The following is a 25,234-nucleotide window of genomic DNA, read 5'->3' on the forward strand; positions in this document are numbered from 1 at the left end:
CGACAGCGATAATGACCTCGCCTTTGGCTCAGTCATTATCACTATCTTAGTCAATACCACTGTCCTGTGGGCAGTCCATATATCACGATAATGACCAGTTTTTCAAGAACTATTATATAATTCTTGACCAATAATATAACTGGCATAGAGTCGATTTACAATTTGACTTATAATACTGATATTGATACTTATCTTATTGTACTTTATAATTGTCTTTAGAGCCATTATTGCAATGTCTACCACTCTACTTTTTAGCTCACCTGGCCCGAAGGGCCAAGTGAGCTTTTCCCATCACTTGGCGTCCGTCGTCGTCCTGCGTCCGTCGTCCGGCGTTAACTTTTACAAAAATTTTCTCCTCTAAAACTACTGGGCCAAATTTAATCAAACTTGACCACAATCATCATTGGGGTATCTAGTTTAAAAAATGTGTCCGGTGACCCGGTCAACCAACCAAGATGGCCGCCATGGCTAAAAATAGAACATAGGGGTAAAATGTGGTTTTTGGCTTATAACTCAAAAACCAAAGCATTTAGAGCAAATCTGACAGGGTTTAAATTGTTCATCAGGTCAAGATCTATCTGCCCTTTAATTATCAGATGAATTGGACAACCCGTTGTTGGGTTGCTGCCCCTGAATTGGTAATTTTATGGAAATTTACTGTTTTTGTTTATTATCTTGAATATTATTATAGATAGAGATAAACTGTTAACAGCAATAATGTTCAGCAAAGTAAGATTTACAAATACGTCAACATGACTGAAATGGTCAGTTGACCCATTAAGGAGTTATTGCCCTTTATAGTCAATTGTTAACCATTTTTCGTAAATCTTAGTAATCTTTTACAAAAATCTTCTCCTCTGAAACTACTGGGCCAAATTAATCCAAACTTGGCCACAATCATCATTGGGGTATCTAGTTTAAAAAATGTGTCCGGTGATCCGGTCAACCAACCAAGATGGCCGCCGTGGCTAAAAATAGAACATAGGGGTAAAATGCAGTTTTTGGCTTATAACTCAAAAACCAAAGCATTTAGAGCAAATCTGACATGGGGGGGGGGGGGAGGGGTAAACTTGTTTATCTGGTCAAGATCTATCTGCCCTTAAATTTTCAGATGAATCGGACAACCCGTTGTTGGGTTGCTGCCCCTGAATTGGTAATTTTAAGGAAATTTTACAGTTTTTGGTTATTATCTTTAATATTATTATAGATAGAGATAAACTGTAAAGAGCAATAATGTTCAGCAAAGTAAGATTTACAAATAAGTCAACATGACCAAAATGGTCAGTTGACCCCTATATGAGTTATTTCCCTTTATAGTCAATTTTTAACCATTTTTCGTAAATCTTAGTAATCTTTTACAAAAATCTTCTCCTCTGAAACTACTGGGCCAAATTAATCCAAACTTGGCCACAATCATCTGTGGGGTATCTAGTTTAAAAAATGTGTCCGTTGACCTGGCCATCTAACCAAGATGGCTGCCACGGCTAAAAATAGAACATAGGGGTAAAATGTAGTTTTTGGCTTATAACTCAAAAACCAAAGCATTTAGAGCAAATCTGACATGCGGTAAAATTGTTAATCAGGTCAAGATCTATCTGCCCTGAAATTTTCAGATGAATTGGACAACCCGTTGTTGGGTTGCTGCCCCTGAATTGGTAATTTTAAGGAAATTTTGCTGTTTTTGGTTATCTTGAATATTATTATAGATAGAGATAAACTGTAAACAGCAATAATGTTCAGCAAAGTAAGATTTACAAATAAGTCAACATGATTGAAATGGTCAATTGACCCCCTAAGGAGTTATTGTCCTTTATAGTCAATTTTTAACAATTTTCATAAACTTTGTAAATTTTACTAACATTTTCCACTAAAAACTACTGGGCCAATCATTATAGATAGAGATAATTGTAAGCAGCAAGAATGTTCAGTAAAGTAAGATCTACAAACACATCGCCATCACCAAAACACAATTTTGTCATGAATCCATCTGTGTCCTTTGTTGAATATTCACATAGACCAAGGTGAGCGACACAGGCTCTTTAGAGCCTCTAGTTGGTAGGTATTTTGAATTATAGCATTTTAGTCATATCTAACACACACATTCAAAGATTCAAAATGTAAATTTAAAATAAAAATAACCCGTCATTAAATATGTTATAGGTACTCAACTGCTGTTCAAGTGCTACCTGGAGACGAAATTGTAACGACATGCAAATTCAAATCACTTTCGAGGCCAAAAACAACGTTTTATGGTGATGCTACAAGTGATGAGATGTGTTTCGGTTTCCTGGCTTTTTACCCTGCTGCAAACATGCCATTCTCTACGTGTACAGCATGGAAAGATATCTCAGTATGTAATATGTGGCTTCAACAAGAACATAACGATTGCAAATGGGTTGATTTTATGTTTAAAAATGTAAATGAAACAAAACGTGTAAGAGATGAAGTAATGGCAAATTGTAAACCGTTCGGGAATTGTCTTTCTGAATGCAAAGCGACACTTGAGATTCTTTTTGCAGAACATCCATGCATGAAAGGCGACGTATACGAATTGATTAAAGACCAGTCTCTTAAATTGGACAATAAGGAAATGCAGGCATTCATTGTAGCAGTTGATTCATGTAAAGCTGAAATGGCTGCCGATGTGTACCTGCAAAATCTTCAAAATGAAAATGTTAATGGATCTGACCGCTTGGGAGGCATAAGTTTATTACTGGTATCTCTGATTATGTACATGATGATAAAATAACTACACTTTAAGCCCCGTCACACTAGATCCTACTACGATTAATAAACAAATTATATGACAATAAGATAGTAGTGAGATCGTGGTAAGGTCGGCTTGAATAATCATAATTTCAAAGTTTTCATGTTCATACCACGACTTTGCCATGATTCTAATAAGATCTTTCTAAGATATGATCGTGACAAATTCTAGTTACGATCTTATCACGCTCTTGCTACATATGATAGGACCATACATCTGCTCATTCGATCACTGTACACTTCTACCATTACCTTACCGATCGCATTATGGTCTCAATAGGAGTTGACTATAATCGAACCGCAAGTCAAATACATTGGCATTGTGCTTTATGATATGGCTTCAACAAATAAATTCTTCCGATCTTTTATATGTATTCAAACTGTACGATTTACTTGCAATTAAAAGAGGGACGAAAGATACCAGGGGGACAGTCAAACTCATAAATCAACAATAAACTGACAACGCCATGGCTAAAAATGAAAAAGACAAACAGACAAACAATAGTACACATAACACAACATAGAACACTAAAGAATAAACAACACGAACCCCACCAATAACTAGGGGTGATCTCAGGTGTTCCGAAAGGGTAAGCAGATCCTGCCCCACATGTGGCACCCGTCGTGTTAAGCTGATCGATAATACCATACGCTACCATTTCAACTGCAATGATTACACTAACACACTGTATCTAGGGTATACAAAACATTCGAATAACCAATGAACTAAAATCATACAAACTAACAAAGGAATAAAAATTGAAAATCTGAGACCACTTCATTACTCCTTTTTTTCATAAAAAGGGACCATCTCAGAGCATAGAATTATTGTCTCTTAGACGCTCTGGCATTTAAAACAACCTAATTCCCATCTTAGAATCTACACTTCTCATTTTTTCCCCCGAATATTTATAAATCTTACTTGCATATGTTGCACACTTTTATGTTTATACTTTATGTAAATTTCAAGAATCTGAATAAATGATTTGCATTAATTTTTCACTTCTTTTAATTCATTCAATATTTCTAAAGTCTAAATACTGCATTCTGATTTTGTTGAACCAGAGTTCATCATAGTAGATAAAAGAAAACACGTGAAGTTCGGTTGAATGCATGTTCGCTAGAGATATGTTCCTGTCACTAATTCACCAAAACATGCTTTTCAAACGTAGAAGAAATAATATGGCAAAGATATGTTTGTGAGAATCAAATTTATTGCATTTTTTGTTAGTTTCCTCATCTTTGGCGGATTTGAAATCAAATTGAAACATATGTCACCAATGACTTGAATCTCATGTTATCCAATAAAAGTAGTTATTCGACATAGATAGAGCTAAATTATTGTCAATAGTTACAATGTATAAGAAATCTACGACTTAAGAAAGATAATCCTATACTAATTCAGACACTTGTTAAAAAAAACCCAAGGAGATCTGAGAAGCCAGGTCATATTATTTCACATGCATGCATAGTGATGATATTCTTTCCATTAAAATCTAAAAAAAAAATGCTTATTGAATTCCCTGAATATAAATTATTCTCAAGAACTAGATACTAAAGAAAACACGAACATGGATCCCTCTGTTTCATTTTTAGACAAAAGAAAATATGTATACTTGGAAAGTTATTTTGTTTGTGAAAGTTTTACATAGCACAGATAAAACTATTTGAAGTGTATTCAATTAAAAGAACCAAAAAATAATATGACAATTGTATTTCTCCTAATCTATGCACAAAAAACACACAATTAAGACGAGCGAGCATCCCAATATTAATAAGATATGGCTTTGCAAGTTAAGAACCCTTGCAACAACTATTTGAGGGGTCCGTAAATGGCATGTTGCAAGGCAAAATTTCTGGCCCTATCCAATATACCCTCATTTTCCAGTGGCAGTCCAAATTTCCGCGACCATCATCCCGAATGACCTCTATTATGACAAGTCCTGCCTATTGTATTTATTGTTAACTTGTCTCTTCAATAAGAAATTGACTGATACGACAGTAAATTGGTCCTATGTGAAATTCATGGCATAATAAATTGGGATATCATAGCAGGTCCTTAGCATTTTTTTCTTTACTTTTTATACCAAAAGTCAAAATCTATTTCGTCTACTATAGGAATATTTTATGACATATGACCATAAATTGATGATAACACGATGATCCTATACTAATTCAGACATTTGTTAAAAAAAAACAAGGAGATCAAAGAAACCAGATAATTTAATTTCACATGCACGTATAGTGATGACATTCTTTCTAATACAATAAAAAAAAAATATGCTGATTGGGTTCCTTAATTTATCCTCTGGAACTAGATATAAAAAGAAGCAACGGACATTTCTTCCTCTGTCTCAATTTTAGACAATAGAAATGTTGTATAGTTAAAAAGTTATTTTGTTTATGCTAGCTTTAGATAAGCACAGATAAAACTATTTTAAGTATATTCACTTAAAAGAACCAAAACATAATATGACAATTCTATTCCTCCTAATCTATGCACATAAACACATAGTCAAGACAAATGAGCAAGCACTTAGAAGTATAGAAAAGCATCCCGATATTAATAAGATGTGGCATGAGTGCCAATAAGACCAATCCTAATCACTAATGATAAAAATTTACAATTATAGGCCAAACTACGGCCTTCCAAACGGAACTTGGCTCGAAACGAACAGCAAGCTAGCTATGTGTCGTTGTAAATATAACGGAGTTTGATGCGACTGTCATACAAGTGAGAGGTTTAGCGCTATAAAATCAGGTTCAATATTTTCTACACTTGAAAGTCAAGAATACGACAGTTGTCTATTCGTTTGATGTGTTTTGTTATTTGATTTTGTCATTTGATTAGGGACTTCCCGTTTTGAATTTTCCTCGGAGCTCATTATTTTTTTGTGTTTTTGTTTCTATAAAGGGTATCAAAATGACTAGTGATAATAACTAAAACAGAAAAAGCAACGGTGTGTATAAAAAGCAAGAAACGAGAAGGACCTATGAACCATACCAACAAACGACAACCATTGAACAAAGGCTCCTGACTTAGGACAGGTGCATACACATGAAGCAGGTTGAAACGCTTTAACACCATTGATTGAAACAGTAGTGCAATGCTACAGCATAAAAAGACACACTATAAAATATCAACTGAAACGGCTTAACTCGACCAAAAAGACATTTAAACAAATACACACATAAAAAAAAAGATCTATGAACCAATTTAAATGCAAGATCAATACGTATATGTTTATATATCGTTGACATTACAGGTATTAATAAAATGCTTTATTAATTAACTACACTGTTATTGGACTTAATATGGTGAAAACTGGCTATAAAATATAAAGTGTATATAGATTTTTTTCTGTATTGGCCGAGTTCTGATGCCGCCAATAAAGGATTTCGTAACGTCTCAAACACACATACAAACTGAAAGTAAACAGACGTTTGGAAGGTTTTCATTTACTTTCCATAAAGTAAACATGCTGAAACGTTCAGTTTGGCATATATTTCAGACGAAAGATGGTCATATTCATTTAAAAAGCATGTTGAAAGCAGATGATAGTATTATTTCAGGTTTGGGGAACGAGTAGATTATCACATAGTTCATATTTTGACGAGCTCATAATTTCACGATGGTACAGATTGATTTACTGTTTACTTTCGCTTCAGATAAATCTCATGTTTTGTAACCTGTCATTTATTTTTAAACCCGAACCGGGTATATGCCTTCTGTAACTGTGCAAATCTTCTGTCATTGATCATTTGGCTTATGGATAGTACCGTTGTATAATTTTCAACTTCTACTTTTCAAATATATTCAATTTGTGTCTGCATGTCTGGATAACAAATAACACATGCAATGGCAGTATATTTCCAATTACTATTTATGTGTTGCGTCTAAATTTAAGTTGTAACACTTTATAGTGACTGGGAAGGGTAGAAAAATTCAGTAGATGATAAAATGCTGAAGACACATGGAATCGGCACCAGATCATAAGAAATTGCATGTAAGTTATAAAAAGAAACTGAGATTAAGATACTTGCACTTCAAGGTGAAAATGTTGATCTCTCGTGAAATGAAAAAAGTATTCTAACACTGTAGTTAATTAATAAAGGTACTATAACGTGTTTACTGTATTGGCCTTGTTATTGGTCCTCGGTTAGCTGTATTGGCCTTCGGCTTCGCCTCAGGCCAATACAGCAGGCCTCAGACCAATAACAAGGCCATAATAAAAATTCTCACGTAATCATAGCATAGTATAACGAGTGTCAACTCTTTAATACCAGAGATAGAATGGCACGCTTGATGAACATATCTACTTATTTTCTTGCAGCAATAAGTTTTTTGGCCAATCCTGCAGGTATAAAGACTTTATTTTGCACCATTTGCAATGTTAATTTTTTTTTAAGATAAAACAGTTGAAAATATGTTGTTCTGTTGTTTTTCTTACTATATTAACTTTTAATAGTAAATACATGATACAGTACTGAAATATTTTTATAAATCATTATTGAAATATTAAAAGTTAGTTTTCGAATCCTTTTGGATTTGAGGGCTGTCATAAATGAGCTTCGGCTGGTTAACTTTAACCCAACTCAAGGGTTTTCCTATTTTTCTTGAAGTACATGTGTACTATTTCTTGTCGACAGTTCTTAATTTTCTGTACCGTCAGAGAGTTTTTCATGGCAATAATTTCTGTCTCATTCGATACTCTTCTCTTTCAATAGCCTGCATTTCAGAATTTATACGCCATGCTGGTTTTTCTGTTTTTCACATTTTTCATTATATTTATTCGCAAGAGGGGGTGGACTTTCATTTTCTTTCGGAAATTGTGTGCAGACTTCACCGCAGGGACTTTAGTATAGAAAATCTCTTCTCCCAACAACACTATTAGTTTTCGCTTCGGTCGGTATTTCTTCTTTTATTGTATTTAAATCTTTGAAAGACACCGAATTGTCTGCCTGCTTTTCAGATTGTTCGCCATGCTGGATTTCATTTTTATGTTTTTCATCAAATGTATCAGCTACCAAGTCAGAAGAAGTTGCATTTTCTTTCAGGAATTGTGTAAAGACTCCATCGCCATTGGAGTACCCAAACATACCCTTAACGGTCGCTTCGTTCGGTATTTCTTCTTTTGCTGCATTTGAATCGTTGTGGCCCACTCGACTGTTTCCTAACATGCGTTTTGTTTTATCGTGCTGTGTTGTATTCTGTTTCGTTCGCTTACTAGACCTTTTTTCAGGTTTCTGCCTTTTATCATCATATTTCCCCTTTTTTCTTGGTAAGTCTGGCTTTTTTGTGTAGGGAGAACTTGTGCCATATTGTGCTCTGAAAATTGTATTGTTTGATTTTGCATAATGCTCGTTATTATGTTCTGATTTATAACGTCTGCTCGAACGTTTGGGTGCCGATTTAGCTGTATACTGTGTGTCATTGTCATTTACAGCTTCAGATTGTATTACTACTTCTTTTTCTATTGGTAATGCATTTGATGTCTCAGATTGTATTACTTCAACTTCTTCTATTGGTAATGCATTTGATGTCTCAGATTGTATTACTTCAACTTCTTCTATTGGTAATGCATTTGATGTCTCAGATTGTATTACTTCAACTTCTTCTATTGGTAATGCATTTGATGTCTCAGATTGTATTACTACTACTTCTTCTATTGGTAATGCATGTGTTGACTCATGAAGATGATTTGATTCCTTACAGTCACTTAACTCTTTGTCTGAACCAAATATATCCGTCGTAGATAATTCATCATGCGGGATCTCTGTGACGATTTTTCCATCGACAACTTTCCTTTTATCGAATGCTTCACGACTTGGAGGACGATCCTCATCAATTCCCTTATTTGACCTAGAACCTTTTGTGAGCAAAAAAAAATCAAGGTCACTATCATCAGTCTGGCCACTCTCCAAACTAAATGTTCTGGATATATCCCTACCGTTACCGGAATGAGGTTGTAAGTTTTTGAGTAAAATGTCTTTAAGAGGAGTATCTGCACTGTCACTTTTCGGAGGTGGATGAACAAAGTTATCGTCATTGCAACCATAGTCGTCAATTGTTTTAAATCTAAACTCAGAAGACGATGGATCTGAACTTACAATTTTCGGAGGTGGATGAACAAAGTTATCGTCATTGCAACCATAGTCGTCAATTGTTTTAAATCTAAACTCAGAAGACGATGGATCTGAACTTACAATTTTCGGAGGTGGATGAACAAAGTTATCTTCATTGCAACCATAGTCATCAATTTTTTTAATGCTAAACTCAGAAGACGGTGGAACAACCATTGGTTGTTTTAACGTTTCCATGTTCATTAATTCATTAGTATCGTCATCGCTGTCATCAGTTGTTATTGGTTTTGGTGAATGATGTTCTATGTTTGTTTCGTCAGATAAGATGGCATATTTGTCTTCAAAGTAAAGTGGTTCCGGTAACTGGCTTTGCTGTTTTGACATTTGATTATTGAAGCCATCTATTAATTTCTGTCTTTGATAGACAGTGAGAGCGGTAGGACTGGGAGCTGTATTTGTTTTTGGAACTTTTTCGTTTTTTTGTTTGATAGTTTGACACCCATCAACAATATAACATGGACATGCAAAAGTTACACAACCAAGACTTATAACTGCAATATACCATCCATAAGTTATAGTTTCTGTTTCTTTGTCATGAATGCTGTGAAATACAACAACAGTGACTACCAAGCAAATCGCTGTAAATAAAAATACGTAGATTGTAATAAAACAGCTGGGCAATTAAAAAAAAAACAATAATTCATATTATATGCCTTCTACTGACTGTGATTTTCTCTATGTTATTATATGTACATATTGTACATGTTATAAATTGTATAATGTAAAAATACAAGTTACAACATATATATACAAAAATACCGCGTTCATTTTATAACATGTACAAAATATTGCATTAAATGACATATTGTACATGTTATAAATTGTACAATTTAAAAATACAAGTTATAACATATACACATGGAAAAAAGTATTGCAACACCTAATTGAAATTGAAATTAAAAAAAACACTCTTTATTTTTTTGTGATATAATTTGGTAAAATAGAAGTAATTAAACATTATTTAAGTATCACCTGAGTTTAATCAATAAATATCGACTCGATAAGTTTTATCTGCACATGCAGCTACTGTACCCGTAAACAGCAAAACAGCTGTTTTTATCCTCAATGTTTTCAACACTTTAAATAACCAAGTTTTTTAAGTTATGTGATTGACACCTTGTAATGGGTCCTTGACAACTTTTAACTGCAGCAAGATGGCATATTATCAGCATAACAGAAGCAGGGATGTCGTTGTAACAACTGAACGTATTGTTGGTCATCACCATTCCACTATAAGTCGTTTTGAGAATAAAAATCAGGCAATAAACGCTGTTAAAGACCTTCCGAGATAATGAAGACCCCCTATACCATTTGCTAGGGAAAATCAAGCATAATGAAGGTTGGTCAGAAGGAAACCCATTGCATACAAGACAATCCTAAAAAGAGAGGGGTGGCCATCCAGGAAGCTTTTAACAAGAACTGTTCGAGATCGACTCATCGCTACTGGTTATCGTGCGATAAGACCATTTCGGAGACCTTTTCTAACGAACAGACACACAGTTTTCCGTATCCAATGTAGTGCAGAGCTCGCCAAAGTTGGAAATTAGCATCGTGGAGGAAGATCCAATGTTCAAATGGAATTCGGTTCATCTTCCTTGGCCCGATCGTAGCCCGGATTTGAACCATATCGAGCATATTTGGGACACTATTTGGCGGAAAATGCGCGAAAGGACACCCCAGTTCAAACACATCATGAAATAAACAATGTCCTTCACCAGAAATGGTTGCTGCTACCTTAGCAACAAATTAGTCAATTTATGGAAGCAATCAGAAGACGTTTAGATGCGGTTATCCGTTTGAATGGAGGCTGCGCACAAAGTACTAATTCTTTGGCGTATAACGATCAACCATGATGTGAACATGTCATCTGATGATTAATTTTGAAATGTCTGACATTGCAAAGTTCGACTACAGTAAAAGTTGTAAAATGCATTTTTTTGTACAAATTACACTTCATTTTGTTATTAAAATTGTGGTTATATAAATCATTTTTTTTCAAACATTTTTTGTTCGTTTCAATGCCAATGTATCATAAACTATGTTTCAATAATATTATACACATATTTTATTATATTTCATCCAAAAAAAGAGGCTGATTTTTCAAGTTTTAAAAAATCAAGGTGTTGCAATACTTTTTTCCATGTGTATATATAGAATACCTCGTTCATGTTATAACATGTACAAAATATTGCATTAAATGATTTTAACATGTACACGATTTGAAAAGAAACTGAAATACAGCAGAATATACATTTGAAATTTATTAAAAAATAAAGAACAATATTCAAAAGCTCAGAACATTTTTTCTTAGAGTACAGTAAACACACATTTTGTATTGCTTCACGGCTTATACAAACATAATGGTTTTTCATGTCACTGTATGTTTTGTGCTGTCCAACATTGCCTACAGCAGTTTGATCCTGTTAAATAAAAGCGCATACATTTCCTTTTTGAATTTTCTTTGGAGTTGAGTATTTTTTTGATTTTATGTTTTTCTACTAAGGCAAAAAAGTAGATAAATCCGATCCATATGCAATTTTAAAGATAATGCCTTAAAATTTGGAATTAAATATACCCCTGCTACCTATTTCTTAAACATGCGAAAATTAAAGCAAGGTATCATACGCATACTCTATAAAAGCAAGAGAGGGAATGTGCTCTTTATTTGATCATGTTTAATTATAGATTTTGAAATAATTAAGAAAGTAAGGTTTCAACTCCATCAGGCAAAGTTGGCTTTAGATGGATTTGACTATTTATTTAAGGTATTTTTGACATATAGCTCTTCAACGGTTTCGGTACTTATACACCTCCGGATTTCAAATGTTTGGCTTTGAGCGTTCCTGATGAAGGTAAATCCAGAAAAGCGCTTCGGAAGCAAGAAATTTTTAAACGTGTTGTTTTCATTTTTTTTAAATAACTTTGGAATTATTGAATCTGTTCTTCAACATTTTTGGCCTTCAGTACAACTGATGTAAATTTATGCATCCGATTATAATTTTTTGATGATTGATATTAAGATCATTATACAAGTTCAATCTCATTTTGATGTTTTAAGTTTTGATCCTCTTTGTTAAAAAACGGGGTACTGTTTGCTGAGGATTTGTTTCTCAACAAAACAAAGATTTTGTTGTAAAATCTATCCTGGCTATCCATTTTCATCTAAGTCTGAACTAGTATGAAATTATTTTACTATTGCTTTTTGAGTGGAAAGTTATTTTAATTCATCAGGTGGGAAAACTGAAAAATGTGTTTTGACCATAAGTGTGTTTTACAAGGTATTAAGTAATTATGAAAACTATTCATTTAGTCATTTACTGTATCAAAAGGGACAAAAGACACTAACATGATGAAAGAACAATAAAAAAATGATGAAACTATTATTTTGGTCAATAACATGTGTTGTAATAATAGATTCCTGGTGTGTTTTTTTTATTTCAAATTTTGTATAACTTAAAACCATTTTAATCAATATTTTGTACGATGTACTTTTGGACATATATTAACTTGTATTTTTGCATTGTATACTATATAATCGTGTATCACATTTTTTGTACATGTCATAACATATGTTCATCGTTTAATTTAACTAAATATTTTACCTTGATCCTTAAAAGAATTTTTTTTAAAACATCAAAAAACTTGAACCACACACTTTATTGGATAAATTTCATTGGATAAATAGCAGTTTGACTAACACTAATTTTGATCATTGAGAAGCTTAATATTTCCATAACAATATAGAACGTGATTCAAAAGCACAGATAATTTTGCAGAGTTATCTCCCTGTTATGTTATGTACAACCCTTATCCGATTATTCTAATCTTTAGAAAGATAATCAAACCAAAATAAATTTTTTTCTAAAAGTCACCAAACTGCAACCACATTTCTGACTTATCATACTTGACTTTGCTTTACGAAGATAGACCGCTTCTTTCTTTTTTTTTAAGTTATCCTGCGAATACCATGACCAAGATAAATATTAAGTTAAATTAAACGAACGAAATTAGTTATAGGCAAGTGTTTCGTACCATCTTTAAGTTGCTAAATACGAAGTCAATGTTGTCTGTAAATAATATCAATCTTGTTGTGAACGTGATTGATATTATACATCTATAGCTTGTTCTAAAACAAGTCATATTTACTATAAAATGAATACGTCAATAAATAGAAAAGGATTTAAGACTCAACTTCATTTATAAAACATAAGTCTTTTCTATATAAAAAAAGTTAACCATAAAACTTAATTCGTCATAAACAAAATGTTTAATACAATAATTAAGGACTTTTAGTAATAGTCAAAATATCCATTAATCAAGTTAGACATAAACGAGTAATACTAACATTTAATTTCCATATTAGTCTTTTTGAAATTGGATTTTTTTTTTCAAAAATATGCAGGGTTTATCAATCACCTAAGGTATATACTAATAACTCCTTTTTTCCCCTGCAACGCATGGCCAATTTCCTATAACTATCAATGGATTTTCTTTCTTTCTGGGCTTTTCTTTAAGGAACCGGGTGTGGAGTTCATGTTGAAGGATGTACTTACTAGGCGAGGGTTTGTGAAATTAAAAAAAAAACAAGAATTTAAAATGATACAGTAAGTCAGAAGAGCATAACTTAAGGAACAAAATAAGCTAAAAATATTGATTTTTGATTGATATTGATTGAAATGGAGCTCCATTTCGAGATATATGATTTTAAAAATATGGCGGGGAAAAAACTGACTCGGACTTTTATCTTATATTCGCATTGGTATTATTTGGGCCTCAAATCACAAGAAAAAAAATCAAAAATCTGCCTTAATTTTGACAAATGACCCTTTATGAGCTATTTAAAAGTCTTATATGAAAAGATACATGGATGTTATGGGGCAAAATATTTTACATTGTATTGTATGGAAAAAAACAAGGAGCCCGAAAATTTGACACAAATTCCAAAACCTCACCTAAGTACATCCTTAAGTGGTTATAACATCTGACACATTACCTGTTAGAAAAGCAAATGATGCAGCAGCAAACTTGATTCCTCTTATTTTTTTCTGGTCACGTGTCCAGAAGAATGTCATAGTGGCTAAGAAAACACTGATGAGGTAGAAAGAAAACCCGAGGCCCATAAACACTTGCGGAATCTTGTAACTCCCTGAAATGTACAAAAAAATATAATGAATGCTTTTGTGTTTGGTAGTTTAAGTCGTTAGTAATTTGCTTGGTAAATCTCTAAATCGGGATAAAATTATAAAATATAGAAATAATTTGATATTATAAAAATCATATTTTTTTGGTTAATGCATTCGACGGTAACTTAATGTATAATTTTTGATTATCACAATTAAACTCAAAAACCAAACGCGTTTCGTTTAACAGTTTCAGTAGTAATAGATTCTTAGTAGTTTAACTTGGCTGACCCGTGTTAAGAGAGAGCCATATCTCTTGCACGAAAAAGACACCCATGTACATTTCGAAAAAGAGTAGGCTAATGCCGCTACAAGGCAGCACTCGCACCCGCAAAGTGGAAAGGGATTAATATAAGTTGCAAAACTTGTTTCCCAATCCACTATAAATAAATATGTTTAAACTAACTCTCCCACTTAGCATACGGCAAACCGGATACTCTTCTTTCTCTTTTACTTCCATTCTCATATAGAGTTCTTTGATCTGTAATAGTTATCCCTTATCTTAAAAGTCTTCTATTTAGGTTTTCGTAACATGTGTTTGTATTTATCTTTTCGTCATTTTACTTTTTGTTCATATTGTTGTTGTTTTTTTTTGGACTTCTGGTATTTGGTTGTATCTTAAATTTCGTCATATTTTTTTTTTTTATTGTTATGCTTTGTTCATGACTTGAGCTCCTGAACAATTATATGTATTGATCTTTGGGCTGATTCAAATTCTCATTATCTCATGATTTGTCATTAACTCATTTTTTATCGCAAAAAAAAAAAAAAAAAAAAACTGTCTTGGCAGTAAATTTATCATTATTCTATTTATGCACTCTTCCCGATTGTGACATATTGACTGAGTGTGGATTTGTATGTCGGCAGACGAGGGACTTTTGATATTAACGTATGTATAAAATTTCATAAAAACGTTTTTTTGTTAAACTTGAACATAGTTATGAAGAACACTTCGTAAATGTGAAATGATTTCTTAAAAAAGTCACGTGACATCAGCTACGGCCGAGATCAGTCTGATAATTTGTATAGACATCGTTAAAGTGCTATAGAAAGTCCCTGCAATTACCAAGGGCACAATCAACTGCGAAAATTTTATAATTTCTGTTTAAAGCACACAGAACAACATCTTTCCGATCGGTGAATGGTTTTTAGGAGTATTGTTACAGGATACGTTTTACAAACTTAACATTCAAAAGACAGGACTTGCTGAAATGTCTCGCCCGTTTTACTGGCCATTGAATTTATGTAGATAGTCCTAGATGTAAAGCTTCAGGTCAAATAAGCCAAAGCAAAAATACATGTTCACCTTACTGTTATTCCATTTACCAAGTATTGTTGACCTTTTACTTATATTTCTCAGAAACGAACTTAACCAAGAAAACGTAATATTCATCAACGCCCAATATAAATAAGGTCAAGGTCAGATTAACCATGCCAGACAGACATGTACACATTATCGTCAATCTGTGCATTTAGCATAGTTGACTTATTGCTTATAATTCATAAGAAAGAAACTTAACCATGAAATATTGTCAATGACCATAACAATTTGTATGTTGGCAGATCAATGAATGACCAAGGGCACAATCAACTGCGGACATTTTATAAATGTCTGTTTAAAACACACAGAACAACGTCTTTCCGATCGGTGAATTGTTTTTAGTATTGTTACAGGATACGATTTACAAACTCAGCATTCAAAAGACTGGAAACGCTGAAATGTCTCGCCTGCTTTACTGACCATTGCATTTATGTTGATAGTCCTAGATATAAAACTCCAGGTCAAATAACCCAAAGCGGAAATACATGTTTACCTTACTGTTATTCCATTCATCAAGTATTGTTGACTTTTTACTAATAGTTTCTCAGAAACGAACTTAGCCAAGAAAACGTTACATTCATCAACGTCCAATAAATAAGGTTAAGGTCAGATGAACCATGCCAGACAGACATGTACACCTTATCGTCAATCTGTTCATTTAGCATAGTTGACTTATTGTTTATAGGTCATAATAAAGAAACTTCACCATGAAAAATTAAAAATAACCAATGAACCATGAAAATGAGGTCAAGGTCAGATGACAATGCAAGACATACCTTCACATCTTACAATCATTCCATACACCAAGTATAGTTGACCTATTTCTCGTAGTGTAAGAAAAACAGACCAACACATATAAACTTAACATTGTCCAATGAACCGCGGAAAAAAAACGTAGAGGTCAAATAACCTACCAGACCGACATGTACATCATAAAATATTTCCATACACCAAAAATAATTGACCTACTGCAAAGAGTATAAGAAAGAAAAAGGGCCAAAACTAAAAAAAAAGTGCAATCATTCTATAATACATCAAATATAGTAGAACTACTGCTTATAGTATCTGAGATATCACCTGACCACGAAAACTTAACCTTGTTCACTGATCCATGAAATGAGGTAGAGGCCAGATGAATAAATTCTGACAGACTAGAGGGCATGCAATGTACGTCCATACTAAATATAGTCACCCTATTACAGAGAAATTAACATTAAAAGACATCTTAACATTTTTTTCAAATAGTCACTGAACCATGAAAATGAGATCAAGGACAACGAACATATAACGTCTACGGAAACTTTATAACAACAGGCATCTATTTACAAAGTATGAAACATTCGGGTCTTCGACCTTGTTGAATGAAATATAAAAAAGAAGATGTGGTATGATTGCCAATGAGACAACTATCCACAAAAGACCAAAATGACACAGACATTAACAACTATAGGTCACCGTACGGCGTTCAACAATGAGCAAAGCCCATACCGCATAGTCAGCTATAAAAGGCCCCGATAAGACAATGTAAAACAATTCAAACGAGAAAACTAACGGCCTTATTTATGTAAAAAAAAATGAACGAAAAACAAATATGTACCACATAAACAAACGACAACCACTGAATTACAGGCTCCTGACTTCACTGTGTCTAAACCACACCGGCAAAATTTGTTTGGACTCGATGGTATCTAACATCGGGCACAATGACGGAACATCAATAGACAGAAGAAAGATAGATTTCTCCTTATTTTCTTATTTTTTTCATGATATCAAAGAATATATATACATATACAACTATTTTCTATTGTGATATGCAATATTTCCTACAACCGTTCTACATTAACGGAGAAAAAAGTAAAAATACATGTCAAAATGACGAATTGAGTGAACCTTGCCTCGAAATTGTTTAATTTCTCGTTATATTGTCTACATTGTACGGAAAGAAAGGTACGGGAAGATAGATACTGACACGAAGATTGCAAATTTAGTTATTATAAACATCAATACTTGTATTTCTGTGTATGGAACGAAAGAAAAGGGTCATGTCAAATTAAAATAAACCGGTTTCGTCAATGTTGTTTACTACACAATCACCCGGTTTCGTCTATATATATCACCCGGTTTTTTTTGGTTTTTTTTTTAAACAAACAAATCAATAAAAGCAACGTTGACACGGATCTGAACATTGTCTTTCGAGAATTTAAATATATATTTATTGTAAACTTGACGTGTTAAAATCTATTTTAAACGGACACGTTTGGACATAGGTAATTATGGTAATACACATTTTCCTAATGAAAGGCATATCCCTTATTTCACTTAACTTCAAACTAATTTTAAATTTGTTAAAGAGGGGAATTTTGTACCATAATTGGCAATAAACAGCTGTGCCATGACTGCATGATACGCCCATCGTCTTGTGAGTGAAGTTATATGCAATAATCAGAAATAGTTTCTGAGATAGAGCGCACCATGTGAAAACCTCTATTCTTTTTTACAAAAAACTCAATAACTCTAAAATAAAAGTTTGAATCATCACCAAAAAGTATAGAGATCTTAAGATTAATATTAATAAGAAGTGAGTAAAATTTAAACAATAATCATAAATAGGTTTTGAGATACATCGCAATAAGTGACCCCCCCCTTTTTGTTTTACAAAAAAAAATCAATCACTCTAAACCAAAATTTTAAAAACATCACCAAAAAGTAAACAGAAGTTTAAAAGATTTATATAACTAAGAAGTATGTAAAGTTTGATGCAGTTATAATACTTCGTTTTTGAGATATGGCGCGACATGTTTAAAAAACCCACATTCCTGTTTCACTTACATTTCCTGTAACTCAAAAAGTTTTATTTGATTTTCACTAAAAGGTTTACAGATCGTTAGACCATTATAAGAAATAACTATGTTAAATTTTAAGAAAATAAGATAAGCTATCCTCAAGTTACGGTGCGACATGTTTATGCTGGACAGACGGACAGACGAATAGATAAACGGCAGACGGACCGAAGACTGATAGATGGAGGAACGGACGGATGAAAGGACGGACGGACGGACGGACGGGCAGACAGGTGGGCGGACAGACGGACAGACAGATGTATACAATAATACGTCCTGTCAAAATTGTGACGGGCGTGTAAAAACGCAAAGAAAGGGGAAAAAAACTCGTAATTAAAGGTCAATAAGTTTTATTAGGATGTCGGCCAAGTCGACTTATTTGTATATTTTGTCTTCCTTATAATTTTTGCTATATAACTTTTATATATATTTAAAAAAAAATGTATAGAAATCAATAAAAAGAACTTGAAATTCGTCTCTTATCTCATAGAGTGTATATATATCGAATTAAAATATTGTAAGAAATAAGAAAACAGGGACATCCGCGAAATCGGGTTATGTGAGTTGGATTATATAAAAAAGAAGATGTGGTATGATTGCCAATGAGACAACTATCCACAAAAGACCAAAATAACACACATTAACAACTATAGGTCACCGTACGGCCTTCAACAAGGAGCAAAGCCCATACCGCATAGTGAGCTATAAAAGGCCCCGATAAGACAATGTAAAACAACTCAAACGAGAAAACTAACGGCCTTATTTATGTCAAAAAATGAACGAAAAACAAATATGTAACACATAAACAAACGACAACCACTGAATTACAGGCTCCTGACTTGGGACAGGCACATACATAAAAAAGAAATCGTTAGATCTGTGTACAATACTTGTATATGTTCCAGTCAAACCTTGTAACTTTTGACATATGCAGCTTTATACAAATAGTTCAAAATGCTATGAATTCGAATCAATATGCCTCGCTTGTTTAATAATATCAAGGAGAATGTTTATAATAAACATAATCCAACTCACATAATCCGATTTCCCGGGTGTCCCTGTTTTCTCATTTCTTACAATATTTTAATTCGGTATACACTTTATAAGATAAGTGGCGAATCTGGAAGACGTATAGGTTTTAGTAATGTTAACAAAATAATTATTATTGATTTTTTTCGATGACCTGAGACTATTATATTAATTTGTACATAGCAGTATAGTTACAATTAGTGATAAATGATTAGATTACTTATAAAGGTGCCCATCCTTTAGTGCGAGAAAATCACATTTCAATTGTGTGTTTCGATTTTTAAGACTGTAAACTTTAATTTCAAGTTTAAACATGTTTAACATATTTTCCCATAACTCATATAGAAAACGCATATTAAGAGAGCTTTAACCTCAATCTCCTGTTAAAAAAATTTGGAATGCAAAGTAAATTTAAAATATTTGTGTTCTATATTAAAGAGTAGGAATTCAAGTGTTTGCTTATTATTTATTTGAATCTGAGACTCATATAAATAATAAGCCGTTGTCCGATGAAAGAAGTTGTTTTCCAACGACCCACAAAACTCCTTTTCAACGCTGAAGTTAAATAATCAATTATAATGTAATGCGATTATGATTTTTTTTTATTTGACCAAACCGGGTTATGCATTTTGAAATCTATGACGAAACCGGGTGGTAAACATTGACGAAACCGGCCAGTTCCATTTTGACATGACCCATTTATTTCGTTCCATACACAGAGATACAAGTATTGAGTTGCTCATAATGACTAGATTTGCAATCTCCGTGTCAGTATCTATCTTCCCGTACCTTTCTTTTCGTACAATTTGAACAATTTAACGAGAAATTAAACAATTTCGAGGCAAGGTTCCCTCAATTCGTCATTTTGACATGCATTTTTAATTATTTCTCCGTTAATATAGAACAGATGTAGAAAATATTGCATATCATAATAGAAAATAGTTGTATATGTATATTTATACGCCGACGGCACCGGATCACTATTCAAATATCAGAAGTCACTGGCTCGACAAAAAACTCAGCATTTTGAGCTTCGGCGGAATTGCTTGATTCTTCCCGCTTTGATACTGAGAGCTACTAAAATTATGTCAAACATAAACTGCTTTGAAATCCATACTATGCATAATAAATATACAAATCAGCTACGAGAGAAGTAAAAGATTCCCCGTCTTGTCTAATGTCAAACTTGACACGCATCATATATATACATACAATGTAGGGGTCTTGATGTGGTACTGCATTTCCTTATAATTTAACTTTTTAGATCTATTTTTCTTTATCTATTTTGAACCTTATCGTCTTAATATATCAGCATTCTTCTATTTTTGTTTGCTTATTTTTCTCTATTCATTATATGTTTATCCTATATTCTGCACTTTCTAACTAATATTCTCTATTCTGTATATTATACTCCATCCAGTCTCTCACATATAGGAACACTATGCTTTTCCAAATTGATAACAACATACTTGGATTTTTTTAAGGAAAATGTAAACTTACGTACATTTGTACATGATGCTTTTCATAACTTAGGGAGCTACGGTAATTTACTTAAGAAGATATCCCAAGTTTTGTCCTGGCCTTGCGGCTTTTAAAATTTCTATTACGATATTTATCTTACTCAGACTCAAAAATCATCCAGTCAAAATACATGATTTTGTTTTTTTAGCACAAATAGAAAAGTGTTTACGACCGAAATTTTTGTTGTCCAAATAATTAAGATGGAACCCCTTTTAAATGTATCGCTAAATTCGTATTAGCAAGAATTTATGATGACTGTGTTTATGTGACTCCCACAACAATGTGAAAAACCTACCTATTGTATTTACTGTTATTTTGTTCTCGTCCTGTACATGCAAAATGAAATAGTTGCTACTGTACGTTGAGCATAAAACAATTAATCAATTAATATTACATTTGAGTTTGTTTATCGCTGATGGTGTTAAAATTTCAATAGCAAGAATTTGCTTTGAACACTTGCTTTCAGTAACTGCGAGAACACTTAGATCTGTACCCTGTGTCTTTTGTATTTTTGTGGGGGGTTTATGTGCTTTGTATCGATCTGATGAGGTAAGCCCTTCTCAACGGATTTTGTCCTTGTAATGAGCTGTAATGCTACTGTCCCAGTTTAAAAAAAGGGGGGAGTTGGAATCATTGAAATGTTTCTATTGATATAAAAATAATTCCTATGTCGCATTTTTAAACAAAAACAAATCAATATAAAAAACCTTGACTTAAAGATAATGGCCCTAAAATGTTGTTTTCTTCTTCAATTTCCTTTGCTTTATGTTCCATTTGTTGCACAGTGGAGTTAATATTATAATACAGGGAAGTCATCACTGCAAGTCAAGAATCAATGAGGAATGAAAGCTAAAAATTCAAATTTCGAAAGTCTTTTTTTTTATTTTTTTTTTTTTTATTATTATTTTGAATTTTTTCTAGAAAACGTAGGACCTTTATTATTTTCTAATCCCATAAAATTGTCCCAGTGATTACATGTTTCCAGCTTTCCGTATTTCACAAGAAATTATTTTATAGTCAAGAAACTACACCACAGAATTTTTAAAATAAAATGTAAGCAGATAGATCTAATAATATGCTTTCAGATAAAAAAAAATATAGAAAAAGGGGTCACCGTACTTGTTTACTCTCAACATATAATAAGACACGGACTAGTAGGTAAATCTAGACTGATTGTTACCTGCTATTTCAATATCATGTTACTCTCAAAATTTAGACTTAATGATCATTCCCTAGGCATTGAATTGGTAAGGTACAGAAACATCCCAAGAACACAAAAATTATGTAAAAAATGAGGAGTCCTAGATGACGAATTTCATTTCTTGTTGTATTGTGACATTAACATATCATTGCGTTTTAATTTTTTTGGCTTATCTAAAAGACTATGTACCATCATTTCAACATCTTGATGCATTTAATAAACTAAAACACATCTAAACCCCATCCCTGATCTTGTTTGTCATGTTGGAGTCTTCATTAAGCAGTCTTTAGAATTGAGGGGGTCAGACCCATGTCAGACAAGCTCATGATTGTGTTTTATGCATAAATTTATAATTGAACTTATAAGATATGTTCTTATTATATTGTATTGTATTTATTTAAAATGTATATTTGTTTGTTTGTATTGCTTGACCCTTATAGGTGTAATTTTGCAATACAGATTATTATGATATCCAAGATGATGGAAAACGACACACAAGCTACCATATATAGATATAAGATTTTTATTCTAATAAGGAAAAGTACAAGCTTACAAACATTTGAGAAAAATCGATCATTTTCATGGCCATCACTATTACATCTGCTATTATGCTTACAGAGAGTTCTCTTAAGATGTGTCATGATTGTCAATAAGACAACAACTATTAAACAGATACCAAAAGGCAAACGATGAAAATATGGAGATGTGTCATTATTGTCAATGAGATAACTACCCATTGAAGATATGGATGTGATATACGGTCTTTAACAATGTAAATTAGCATATCAAATAATAATATTATTATATTACAATACTGGGAATATGTATGAAATGTTTTCTGATCGTAGTTTAAAATCGAAAAAAAAATATATACCAAAAAGATATTTTTAATATTCACGTATTTAAATTTATGAAGTTCAGAAAACTTACCATCTACTATGTATGAATCTTTCACAATTCTGCTACAAGAAACGCCATCTTCATGTTGATTGATGCAAATTAAAAATACTCCTATTTGTCCAGAATATGTAGCTGTCTCAAAGATGACCCAGTAGGGTAAAACTATTGACAGAAAACACAGGATAAATCCAAAAATAGTTGATACAACAAGCAGTATCCGGAACATCATAGAGTATTTCTTATTAGATCTTACTCCGTACAGTGATCGTGTCTGTTCCGGAATTATTTCCCTAACTCAATAAGTAATCAGAAGTATGCGGATTTGCACTGGAACTGCCGGGGAGTTTGAAATAGATTTGAAACAAACCTGGTAAACAAATAACATATAGTCACATCGGTATTATATAGAAATCCAATTCAAATAACCTTATGCAATGTAAAACAACATTTGGTTTTTATTGATATAATACATTCATAATACTAAGAGACATGAACAAATGGAATTATTGCATTGGCCGAAAGCTGGGATTAAAGATTAACACATGTACAGTACTATTCCTACGTTTATCGCTTTCGGTTATTATCATTAGGTTACATTTTTTTTTAAACTCTGTTGCGCAATTTTAACATTCACATCAATATGGGATAATTAATGAAAATGACAGGATTAATTATGCTTTCACGTATAAACTTACGTTAATCCATAATCCCCATCGGTTGAAATTTTTTATTATGCAAAATGTAAATGTCATCATTATATACAAGTTGTTGATAAATGCTACAAAAAATTAATATTTATTTTAAATTTTAAGTGTCACATATGGATTAACAAAATACTTACAGATCATGGTATTCAATAAAATAATCAATACCCAGTCAGAAATTTGACTTGTCATTAAAGAAGTTAAACATGTTTATAAACATAAAGCATATATATTTTGAGCAAAGAATTAAAAATTTGAAGTGAATGTTGTTAAATATTATATATGAATATTTATATTCCTAACATTACCGAAGAGACATTAATTGTCGAAATCCGGCTATGATGTACTCATTTGTGCACCTCATGTTTTAGGTATACCATCTTTTCTGCAGGGCTATTGTTTTCTGTTGATATTAAATTAACAATAAAGATCCATTTTGTTAAATCTGTTAATCCGTTTATTTGGTAATCGCCATGACAGTCAGCAGGGTTTAAGAACATCCGTTGTTTGACCTGCTAGTCAAATGTGTTTTGTAAAAATATTCTTTTTCACTTTTATTGTCTTTTGAAAAATGTATTTAGACCACTCAACCAAGAAATTTTTTTGCGTGAACATGTATGAAAAATGCTATTTTTATCCAGCGCAATCATAAGTAGATTGTGGCCATACATGTACATGTAAGTATTCGTCACTTGAGATTTTTAACTACATATTGTATATAAAACTATTTTTTTCAAAAACATATTTTGGGGTAATTTTTGGTTTGATTTTAAGCAACTTGGTACCAAAAGAAGCAGAATTGTCACAGGTTTATTTGTTTATTTGGTTAGATTTTTTTTGTGGATCATTTTATTTTTTTCACAAGATAAACACACATATTATTTTCTGTTCAGAATAGTTATCAAAGGTACCAGGATTATAATTTAGAACGCCAGACGCGCGTTCCGTCTACATAAGACTCATCAGTGACGCTCATATCAAAATAATAATAAAGCCAAATAAGTACAAAGTTGAAGAAATTTGCTATATATTCAACCAAATTAAATTATAAAAAATAATTGTATGCGTTCACATCAAGAGAAAACAAAAACACACGAAAACAAAAACTATTACTAAATAAACAAACATACTTTAGACAATTCTACGTCTTTTAAGGCTTTGTTGATAAAAAGTCAATCAAAAATGCCCTCAAAACATATTTTTGAAAAACCGTGTTTTTATATGAAATATATAGCATAAAAATACAGGACAGTATTGAAGAATACTTTTGGCCAGGTACTGTAGGTTTGAACGTTGTTTTCAATCTAGACATTTTTAACTCTTATGTAATTTTAACATCAAATGAGCAATTTGCATATTTGAATCAATCATAGTGAGCCAACAGAGACTCTTGCCATATTTAGAAAATAGTTTTCGTCTCATGAAACTCTATTGTTAACATTTGTCTAGACATAAAATTTCATTATTTCAACAATCTTAACTTCATCATTTTAACTTTGTGAAATTATCAAAATATTTTGATCATTCGAACAACAAATTAGATTAATGTCATCATGAAAGGAGCAATTTAAAAGAAAGGTTTTTTTTTCAATTCAACACTATTAACGGAATTTTGAATGGATGAATAT

General features: G+C 32.4%; 2 protein-coding genes across 3 annotated transcripts in view; one reads left to right on the forward strand and one right to left on the reverse strand.

The window, feature by feature from the left end:
- The window catches only part of LOC143063509 (tyramine beta-hydroxylase-like), a 30,040-nt gene extending 26,279 nt beyond the window's left edge, over nt 1-3,761 (forward strand). For both annotated transcript variants that reach the window (XM_076235712.1, XM_076235710.1), the window contains exon 9: nt 2,161-3,761. In XM_076235712.1, coding sequence (XP_076091827.1) covers nt 2,161-2,749 — 589 coding nt within the window. In that variant the 3' untranslated portion in view covers nt 2,750-3,761. The remainder of the gene's footprint in view (nt 1-2,160) is intronic.
- Nucleotides 3,762-7,524: 3,763 nt separating this feature from the next.
- On the reverse strand, nt 7,525-23,332 carry LOC143063508 (uncharacterized). The gene is made up of 3 exons (XM_076235709.1): nt 22,933-23,332; nt 13,904-14,056; nt 7,525-9,488 (listed from the first exon to the last, which is right to left on the reverse strand). The coding sequence occupies exons 1-3, from the start codon at nt 23,129-23,131 to the stop codon at nt 7,624-7,626; spliced, it is 2,217 nt and encodes a 738-aa protein (XP_076091824.1). The 5' UTR covers nt 23,132-23,332; the 3' UTR covers nt 7,525-7,623.
- Nucleotides 23,333-25,234: the final 1,902 nt, after the last annotated feature.

This window comes from Mytilus galloprovincialis, chromosome 2 (genome assembly GCF_965363235.1).
Source record: "Mytilus galloprovincialis chromosome 2, xbMytGall1.hap1.1, whole genome shotgun sequence".
Classification (NCBI taxonomy): Eukaryota; Metazoa; Mollusca; class Bivalvia; order Mytilida; family Mytilidae; genus Mytilus; species Mytilus galloprovincialis.